The 10,999-nt window shown below is 37.4% G+C and overlaps 1 protein-coding gene across 1 annotated transcript; it reads left to right on the forward strand.

The window, feature by feature from the left end:
* Positions 1 to 1,347: 1,347 nt before the first annotated feature.
* On the forward strand, positions 1,348 to 5,168 carry LOC149144928 (putative phospholipase A2 homolog 1). Its single transcript, XM_089448783.1, has 4 exons — positions 1,348 to 1,656; positions 1,758 to 1,797; positions 1,899 to 2,018; positions 4,741 to 5,168. Exons 1-4 carry the CDS (start codon positions 1,510 to 1,512, stop codon positions 4,917 to 4,919), a joined length of 486 nt encoding a protein of 161 aa, XP_089304909.1. The 5' UTR covers positions 1,348 to 1,509; the 3' UTR covers positions 4,920 to 5,168.
* Positions 5,169 to 10,999: the final 5,831 nt, after the last annotated feature.

Below are 10,999 nucleotides of genomic sequence, written 5' to 3' on the forward strand. Positions count from 1 at the left end.
TTGGTTTTGCATTATGAGGGATAAGAAAAATCAACTGATACATATCGACGTTCACCAACTGTGTGTTAGGTGGCTATGCTAATATAATTTGGTTTTGCATTACTGGAATGGTGAAATTCACTTGTTGATACTGAGTATTTTGGTTTTCCTAATGTTTTTGATACTTATGAATTGGTCTATAACATTGGAATTATTCATTTCAACCCATTTAAGAATGTGTAAATTAATCATGTGATGAATTGACCATTTTCTAATAGCTTAAAGTAATGGGAGGGGAAACCGACATCTTTGCCTTGAAATCTAATTGAAAGAATTTTTTGGATAGATAGAATTGCATATATTAGATATTAATATTGTGTAATCTTATTGCAATAAGGTATTCAAGGGTGTTGAGTTCATTTAAGCATTAATAAAAACAATTTCATCGATCCAAAATTGTAATTTAAAAACTTTATTTGAGAGGATTTTAATGATAACAAAGTTAAAAAAGTTGAAAATGTAAAATGTTAAACCTCCTTTATTATTATCAAATATTTTGTGTTGGATTTAACTCACCCAATTTTAGCAAAACATGAAAAAAAATGCATTTAGTTAGCTACTTATCTTTTTAATAAGATTGTTCTCCATTTTTTCTCTTGAGAAAATCTGGGTGGATCAACGAATCATCCCGCCTACTAGCTAAACTAGCAGAGCCTAACCCCAAGAGCGTCATGGAGAATTGACCGTGTGACCTTCCATTAGCAAGATACCTTAGCAACTAGAACTCCACTAATTAAGCTAACCCTCAAATCTAAAGATTATCCCCTCAGTGAACCAACATAACCCTAAAATATAATGAAAAACTTTACCATGTTACAAATTATTGATAACCCTAAAATATAATTAAAAACTTTACCATGTTGCAAATTATTGATAGAGTTTGGTATGGTATTGAAAATACTATTGAATTACTGTGACCGTTCATCAATCTAATCTCGAGCTCGACGTGGATTACTCCAATAAATGATCATTTCACATAGTTAAAAAATAGACATAAAATGCTTGAGAAGTAAATAGCTTTTGTTTACCAAGAGCCATAGTTGATGTTAAATAATTTGATCACATTAAATTTGATGTTAAATAATTAATAATAAATAATTAACAATATGCGAAAACCAATCCGTGTTTCGATTCTGGAAGACTTGGTCTTTCCGTGGCCTTTGCGTATGTGTGAATTTCTCAACGCAAACAGGGGAAAGCTCCCTGGATGAACCTCTATTTTTAGAGATTCACTGATGGAGTTCTCTCTGTCTGTGTGCTTCATATTACAACTCTCAAATTTAAGGCTTACAACTCTGTAGCTGCGTGTTCGGACTTCTCAACAAACAGGTCTAGGCTTCCGTTGGAGTTCGGAGTGTCTTTTTGGAGAGATTCGCAGGGGAATTCGGTGGGCCTTGGTGCTGTTTCATGACAAGGCTCTTGTTCAATCAATCAAGGAAAAGGTAGACAGCGCAAGGCATAAGGCGGAGGATGGAATTGGGACGCGGTGCGAGGAATGGCACAAGTTATTCCAAACCACCGTACACATTCATTATAATTATTGTCACAATTTTATCCTCTCACGTATTCCATTGCTTTGGAATTGTCGGGGCTTCCAAGGCCAACAGAACCTCGCAGGTTACATAACAAACCCGAATAAATACCTCACCAGATTGCCATTTCTTTGTTGTTGTTTGCAAATGCTGACGGCAGATGCGTTTATGGTGTTGTCGTTACAGCCAAAGTGTAGCAGGGTGTGCGTCGTACAGGACTGTAATTGTAAGCTGCCCGCCTTTTGCTCTTTTAAAAATCCGATCTGAATTTTCTAGCCCTAACCTGATCTGAATGCATGCCCTTTTCTTTTTGTCTTAAATTCACAGCTCTCGGAATTCGATATGGTAAATACTGTGGCGTTGGATGGACCGGCTGCCCCGGCGAGGAGCCCTGCGACGATCTCGATGCATGCTGCAAACTCCATGACGAATGCGTTGAGAAAAAAGGTTAGGCTGCTCTGTATCTGCAATATCTGCTTGGTCGGTGTCTTTTTTAACCGTAATTTACTTGCCGTCGAATGTGCTTAAAGGACTGTGCAATTTATTTGCTCCAGGAGAGGTCGAGGACAGCCTTTGACAAAAGATGAATCTTGAGTTTAGGTTTAGGCCTATGCTTTGACGGTGTCCCTTTAGATGTTGCAGTGTTTCCTTCCTAAACGCGTCTAGCCTATCTCTAAGCTGTTGAGATGGCATTATATCGATATTTTTCTTCAATTGTAAAATAATACTCTAATAAGGCTACCTGGCAAGACTGCAGAATTAACCTCATCTTTAACTCTGGACAAGATGCTTCCAGAGTAATTATTGAGCATCACCACTTACACTGTTGACATGTAGATGCACTGCGTCCTCTCAGCTCCGGAGGGGCAAATCTGCCAAGTTTTTCGAGGAAACCAGAGGGACAAACTTGCCTCTTTTTTTAAGAATCAAATCTAGATGGAACTATAACATTACCCTTCTCTATCTGATCCTCCTAGATTCTGGCGGCTAATTAATGCAAAATTTGTATTGGAATTTGTATAATTCCTCAGGAATTCAGTAAAAACAGCCCTGTTAAAGACAGCTAAATTTGAGTATCTTTTACTAAGAGCTTTTGCACTTGACTGGGGGCCGTGATTTACAGAGCTGTATATCCAAATTATTATCTCTAATGATGCAGGATAGATTAAAGGAGATTTAGCCCATATAAAATACTAAAACCAGATCGAGGGGTAGTTTAAAAACCAGCAATTAAATACATTGTTTAGGGTTATTCTGCAGACATTGCAGACATTTCTATCTGTAAGTATACATCTTAGAATGAGTTCAGAGTTTATAGTCAACTTAGAAAATGACCATGCAAGGCCAAAGAGTATGTTTTAACTGAGACTTGAGAAAAACTCAAGAGATGACTTTAGATATAAATTAGAATAATAAAGTAACACTAATTTTAAGAATCAAAGCAAAATGAATTCTTTTTCTTGAGTTAAATGTCCTCTATATACGAAAACGAAGATGCAGATTCAATCTGATTCATATTTGACTTGTGAGAGTGATCTGAGCACGACTCAGAGGACCTGACTCAACAAATTTTCTCAAAAAGCAGAATCAAACTGGGGAGCTGACTTGGCCTCAGAATAGTCTAGTTACTCTGGTTAGGTCCAATAGATGAAAAGAAAATAACCATATGTAAGATTGGTTGCAATCAGAGGAACAAGGTGGTTGACAGCCCGGATTGGGGTAGAGGTCTGGGTGGGGGGAGATGAACAAGGTGGTTGACAGCCCGGCTTGGGGTAGAAGTCTGGGTGGGGGAAAGATCTCTGTGGGCATATGTGTACCTATTATTTTTTTAGATTACCATAACATCCAATAAAGAAGCTAATGTAGTATTTATTTTTCTTTAATGTATTTAAATATCTGTAATAATCTAGGTTCAGGGGATTTGGATTGATGGTGAATGGGGCTTAAGGATTGATGGTGAATGGGTCTTTTGTTAAGGCACTCTATGCGAAAAAGTTACTGGTTCAAATCTCTATGTGTATTCACTCCACCAAAAAAACTATAAATAATCTAGTTTAGATTTGTCTTAGCTATTTTATTTACCGGGGTTACAAAAACATTGAGGTTTGGATCTATTATTTATTTCATTTGGGGCAAATTTCAATGATAATTAAATAGTCCAATAGGGTGCAAAATAATTTAAATTTCGCATTTAGGGTTTTTTTTGTCGTCAGGTGTTTAATAAATTTGAGTTAATATGTATCTATGTTAATAAAATAATTATGAAGTATAATAAGAAATAACAGTGAGCACAAATTTTAGTCAAATTTAGTTGGACTTATCCTAATAGATATTTCTCTAATGAGTTTTATTTTAAATTCATATACATAGAAAATGATCCCAATTAAAGTTTAATTTGATTTTGACAGGATTCTTTAACAAAGCTTTGTAATGAGGCCTCACAATGCTTAAATATTAAAGAACATAAACATACTAGAACTGTAAGAACACCTTATCAACTTAGAGCCCTTTCATCCAAGCTAATATTTCTTATCAAATCAGAGCAATCCCAAGTTTCGTAAAATGGCTCAGGAGCTGTCGGAATGGACCATTAAGCTTTGCATGATTTGGTCAAACTTTGGTCCGTTTTTCACTGCTTAGTTTGGGTACATAATATTTATTATTTTTTTTTGAGTAGAAATCAGGTGTATTAATGTAATATGCATTTTTTTAAACACCCAGTGTGAAATGGTTCTTAGTTGTTTTAAGTCATTAACAGAATGCTACATAAAAGGGAAACAGTTGAAAAGGAGATTATATAACTTGTTCTACTTGTGAAATGGCCCTTGCGGAACTCTTGAACATGTGACAACCTTCCAAATTGACCACAGTAGTTTGTCAACGCTTTTGCATGTCGAACCAGAGATCAATCTCAACGAAGTTTCATTGCTTTTGAGTTAATTTTTAGATTTTTGCTTCAATGATTATTTTTTAAATCGAAAAGCTGCTTGGACCTGAACCATAAAATACCACAGATTACTGTTGTCAGTTAAATGTTCGCTGCTGATTTTTCGTATATGCTTGAAGATCACATTGCACTTTGTTTTGGTATATGCAGTTATATAAATTTTCTTAGCTTTTATTGTGGAAGTGAAATATAATGACAATTATGTGCACTTAAGTAATGCAGGGGTGATGAATGTGAAATGCCATGAAAAGTTCAAGAAGTGTATCAAAAAGGTTCAGAAGTCTGGAAAGCCTGGATTTTCTGAGCAGTGCTCCTATGACGTAGCAGTCCCGACCATGGCTCAGGGCATGGATATGGCCATTATGTTTAGCCAGTTTAACAGTCCTAGCCATGAATTATAAGGAATCATTCAAGATAAGGATGCAGGGTATTCTTTGCTTCAGGTTGTGAATTGTGAGGATATTTGGAGTCAAGGCTTTAGAATATTAACCAGTGAAAGCGTGTATCTGCGAATCCTGAAAACCATTAATGTTATTCAAGCTAGAGGAAGATGGCTGACCTCTTCATCAGAGATCACATTAGATTCGTCTAATCATGTTCAAATCACATGATTCCAAATTTCAGTTCAGACAGTCTAGGGTGCCCACAGATATTTCAAGGTATCTCTTCCCTCTCCAGTGTGGATTCTGAATTTTGTTCGGACTTTGAAGTATGCTATGTTTAACTGCAAGTGACCTCTCGTTAAGGTACCATTCCTGAAATATTGATCTCATTCAATTTCTATCTCGTCAATAAACAAATATATGCTTGCTACCTCGAAGCATATAATTGAAAATGGTACTATGTTGTGTTGTAAACAAATGCCATTGAAAATAATTATCTTCTTCTAGCAACTATTTAGTGCGGGCCTTTATGGATAAAATGAGTTGTCCTTGCTAACTATCAATAAAAACAAGAAAAGAAACAATCCATGTTGTATTAAGTTTAACTCAAATTTAGAGCCACAGACATTCTTATCCAAATATTTGGATGCTAAGTAATAGGATGAAAAGTTCCAGTTTAATGGATCTGCTCTTGTTTGTGTTTCTTATTCACTTTGTAGAGACAATTGATGGTTGTTTTCCAATATTGTGTAAGAGGTTTTAGAATCGTAACCAATTGCCCCTTTTATATAAGGGGGCTGACCTTTAATTTTCCGAAAAGAAGCTTTATATCCTTTTTATTACTTGAAAAAGACCAAAGATATACTTTTCGTACTATGCATGTGCATAAAACCCATCCACATACAAAAAAAGTTAAACTCGACCTTATCAGAGTCTCAGATACTGCTAACATATTTCTTATCACCCTTCTAGGTGATATCTCGTTACATGATCTGTTTGCATAAGAAGGAATTTGTTTGCCTAATGGAAATTCCATCTCCGTAGCCAGAAATCTGGAGACAGAAGAGGGTAAAAGGCAGTCATTGAAAGATTCTGCGAAGAGGCTGATCCAGAGCTGCCTTAATAGCACACCATCTTCAATTATGCAGAAGTTGCATCCGCAGCCCTTTCCGATAACTAAAGGGGACTGACCTTTTAACCAAAAGGAGTATAATGGTCACCCAAAAGGAGCAATCGGGGCTTGACCAACAGGAGAAAGGATTACTAATCAAAAGTAGGAGAAAGGATTACTTTTCCATCACTCCCTACTTGCTTGTTTGTTGAGGAATAACGCTTATTCGTGATGAATTGTTAAGGTGTTATAAGGACAATTAGAACAATGCACAAAAATATCACATAATAAAACATTTGGATGTGGGTAGTTTAATACCATTGCTATAGTTGAGTTCAACCCTAGTTGGACAGTGTGACAAGTGGATAGCTGCACGATGCATGTACATATATTAAATTAGGCAAGAACTTAATATGAGTGTCGTTCTGACCTTTGCCTCTACAAGGATCTATAGTCCTACGTACACCCAATATTCCATGGAGCTGATCCCACTAACCCTAATATACCTCATTAATGTTTATTGGGGTAACTGCATGAGAAATAGACAGTAGATTATAAGAATACCTTTGAGGCTAAACAGAAATTGTACAAGTTTTGGCTTTACATACAACTTACTGCTTATTTGTCATTAGATTATAAGAATACCTTTGAGGCTAAACAGAAATTGTACAAATTTTGGCTTTACATACAACTTACTGCTTATTTGTCATTAGATTATAAGAATACCTTTGAGGCTAAACATAAATTGTACAAGTTTTGGCTTTACATACAACTTGCTGCTTGGTCTTCGTTTCTGCAAAAAATTGCTATGAATCTACTACGAGGCCAATTCGCTCTCTAATTGTAGGCTTCTTCACGAGATACCCCTTTTCTGGACTTCCCAAAGTAAGGCTTCTTTACGAGATACCCCTTTTTTGGACTTCCAAAGTTGATTATGACTTTTCTTTATATATTACAATGTGGACTTCTATAAAAAGTCTAGCAGTAGTCTAATGGGCCTATTTTTGACAAATTTTCTGGCCAATATTCCCTGAAATCTGGTTAGAAATTGAAAAAATCAAAATTTTGAGTTGTTGAGTCTGCACAATCTGAGTGTCCCATAGGTTTCCCAGGACTAAATCCATTTCTGCTTTCAAAAATGCAATTAACACAATGAAATAATGTCATCTCACTATAAATCGAGTCACCAGATTCTAGCAAGAAATGCCAAAAAATCTCCTCATTAGATTGCTCCAAAGTTTTATTCTTCCATGTATCCTCTTCAACCAATGGATTTCACATGCTTGAAAATACGGCAAAAGGAATTGTAATCCTATCAAACACAGTTTCGTCTGATATATAAGATAAAGTTTCTTCCCCTCCCACATATAATTGAGGATTCTTTGGACTGTATTACAATGAAGAACCTATGACTAAGCCATATGTTTGAAACCAAACTAAATACATATGAAATATATGGCATTGCTTTCGTCATGCGATTTCAGCTGCCAACCAATTTTCTATGTAAAATTCGGTCAATCCATTTAGTGCTGGTTTGTGAAGTCCAGTTTCACAAGGTGGAGTAACTATTTTACAGTGGAATTCAATGAACAAATCTTATGCATACTTTGAGAGAGATAAAATCGAATATGTAGCGATTTCATGGTTACAATTATAAGATGTAGGGGAAAATAACACTGCATCAACTTATGTCAATTACATGGCTCATATATCTAGACCAACGTTTTCCTTTGCCTAAAAGCTTCAAATATAAGCATAAAAAATCAAACTCGATGTCGCAGCAAAATACACACTAGCTTTGGGGATATACGCTCTTTTTCTTGCTACTTTGCAGAAGGCTCAAAGGTTATCATGAAAGTGTCCAATCTGTCCACATAATAAACTGATCTGCCGACGGAATCTATATGGTTTTTGTAGGGCAAACCTTTTATAACACATTTTGCACGTGCGAAAAAAGGAAATTAACAGCGCGTATTAGTGCAACATGCACAATGGCATTAATCATTCAAGAAATATGTATCATAGCGAATTGCAACACGAATACATAATACAGTTATGTTCTGATCTGCTTATGGAACATACTTGTAGTGAAATTGATCAAATGAGCACATTGTAAAACTAATGACAGCAACAATAAAAATTATCTTTCAATCAATATACAAAACATAATCCCGCCACATATTTTTAAAAATACATTGCCTATTACGCTCAGATTTGCACCATCGTTTTAAAAACTGGTCTGGTTGAACCAGAAATCGGTCAAACTGGCCAGTTAGCTCCTTGAGAGATCAAACTGACCCAAAAAATCTGATTTGTTGGATGGTCAGGACCAATTGGGTACCAAACCGGCTGGTTTGGCCGACCGATTTTTGTAAAAAACCGGCCAGTTAGGAAGCCACATGGTTGGGCATGTTGATGGGACTTCTAGTCGGTTTTAAGCAAACCATGGTAGGTTCCCTTCTAAATCTGGCCCCCCAAGCTTATAAAATGATGTGTAAGCTCCTATTTGCCTCACACATTTGATTTTTAGTGTTTGTGTGCAAATGAAAGCTTGGATAGTTCTACAACAACATTGAATTTTGGAGCAGCAACAACAAGTTTGAAGGTTCTTTGCCATCTTGGAGCTAGTTTGGAGCTGTCTAGTGGAGTGGGGGGTGTTGATCCCAATGCATATTTGGTAGTTGAACCAAGAGCTAAACTGAACCAACAAGACCAAGCATGGCACATGGTGACTCATGAGGGAAGCAATAGTCGTGCAACTCGGCAAACTCATGCTTCTAGTTCTGCTAGGCCTAGTGATGTTGCTCATGCTACTACTAGCACTACTATTGAGGCTGGAGAGGAGTTTGAGGAGTCCTCAAAATCTGAGCTAGATGATGTTTATGTAGCTCCTGGTGATGATCCCATGTGTAGTAGTGGTAATGAGTTTGATGAGTGATCATGTCGATCAATGATTTGTAGTACGCTAGTGGCCTAGTAGCTTGAGTTGTAGCATTGTTTTTGGACTCGGGAGGGCATTTAGAGCCTCATTTGTAGCATTGTTTTAGGACTCTATAGGCCATTTAAAGCCTCACTAGTTATGTTTTTTGTCAATGATATCATTGATATGTATTGCACTCAATGCCATTTTGATATATGCAACCTTACATGGTATATAGATGAGAAGACCTTCCATATTTTATCTCTAATGGTTTGTAATCTTAATATATATATTCATTAAAATTAATTATTTTATGTATTTTTTCCAATTATGGTTTATTGAATCTAGTTCGATTCGGTTCCAGATTGAATCACGGTTAGATAGGTGGCTTGTTCGAAACCCGGTTTTGGTTTTTAAAACTATGATTTGCACACAATAAAAATGAGCGAGACTCGGGCCATAGTACTCACAGGGCTCAGGCGTTAAACCACAACGACATATATGCAATAGAACCACTGTGATCGAGTTATGAGGGTGGAAAGGCCTCGATACTTCCTCTTTCACTTAAGTTGCGGGCTAGCTGTTTAGGTATCAGAAGGGATGGGGAACCCAAACCTATTAGGCCAAGTGATTGGGCGCCATAACCAAGCGCGTAAGCATGGGAGATCTGGGTTGTTGATGGATGAGTATCCATGGCTGTTGGATGGCCTTGAAGGTTTGGTACCTCAGCGGTTTTAAGTGGAGTGCCAAGGCAAATTCCCGGGGTCAAAGTTCTGGGATGATGTGATAGTGGGGCCTGTTGAATGCCCAAAATGATGAAGGCAACTTTGGCCAAATAATACGTGAAACCCCTCAGTGGGATCCACGCTTACATGGAGTACAACATGGAGGATGTGACGAGGGATGGCATTTCCTTATGGTTGGGGCGGTGATGTCACCCTGGACCCATGACCATGGAGATTTAGGATGCAGGGCATGGTAGAACGTCTGAGATTTAAGTCCCCGGGTGACTTGTTGTGAGGGACCCATTGGTGAGGACAAGTGCAACGTGGCGTGGAGTTCCCTTGCTAGTTAAAGGGGAGTTGCGATGTGAGGCGAAATTGCAATGCCACATGAGCCCTGGAGGTTATCCCCGGAAGTTTGGCTAGGATCAGTGTGGAGACTCATTGAGGTTCATTACAACTGGGTGACGTTTCTGTAGGGGGGCTTGCACCTTTATACACCCAATGTAATTTTCTAATATCTACATATATTGCTATGGTTGGTTCATGTCGACCATAAGAGTTGCAATGAGCAGATCGACAACTGTCACTTGGCATGACATGGTTTGTTATTTGGCAACCACGCGGGCACCACTTTGGGACCACACGGGCAGCAAGTGGTAGGTTGAGTTGACGTGGCTCAATATGATTGGCCAAGAGTTAATCCACCATATCTCTCAGTCTTATGTCGTTGGAAAGGTTTCGATGAGACGAACACAACGATGTCATCGATGACTAGTTTTGAGAAAGTCAAAAATTTTAAAAAGTTAGACCCCATCTCCATAATTGAACATTGGGGGTCAGGTCATCACAATAACTACCTCCTTCTAACCTTTGTTTTTGGGTTGGTATTAGTAAGGGGTATGTTACAAAGTGGTATCATAGCTTCCAGATTCAACACTTGGATTAAAAGGGCATTGTCGCAAAACTAATAAGCAAGGGTTCGACATTGGACTTTGGGAGATCCAGTGAGGCCTTAAAGCCTCATGTAGAGCATTAGAACTATGGTTGTTTATGTATTGATTATGTGTGTTGCTTGGTATATTTTATTGTGATAATTGCATGTGGCATAATATTGATGATTTATATGATTTATTGATGCTAATGCACTAATTGAGGTGTAATGTTGCAGCTAGCTTTGCAACAACAAATTTCCATCAACAAGCCAAGGTGATGGTGTTTATTATGCAGTTGAATTTTGTTAAAATATAACAATTATGTGTGTGTGACAACACATAAAAGACACTAAGGCTCAAAGAGATAAAGTTTAAGGACCATGTGAACAACAAAGGGTGGTATAATCTAG

Source organism: Pinus tabuliformis, chromosome X, assembly GCF_031772625.1.
Source record: "Pinus tabuliformis cultivar Carrire ecotype Pingquan chromosome X, CPIR1, whole genome shotgun sequence".
NCBI classification, from domain to species: domain Eukaryota; kingdom Viridiplantae; phylum Streptophyta; class Pinopsida; order Pinales; family Pinaceae; genus Pinus; species Pinus tabuliformis.

What these genes read in the sequence shown, in the direction of transcription:
- LOC149144928 (XM_089448783.1), top strand. Translation starts at nt 1,510, where the DNA reads ATGGAATTGGGACGCGGTGCGAGGAATGGCACAAGTTATTCCAAACCA. An exon ending in AGGCCAACAGAACCTCGCAG is followed by an intron (nt 1,657 to 1,757) that starts GTTACATAACAA and finishes TTGTCGTTACAG; the next exon opens with CCAAAGTGTAGCAGGGTGTG. An exon ending in CGTCGTACAGGACTGTAATT is followed by an intron (nt 1,798 to 1,898) that starts GTAAGCTGCCCG and finishes TTAAATTCACAG; the next exon opens with CTCTCGGAATTCGATATGGT.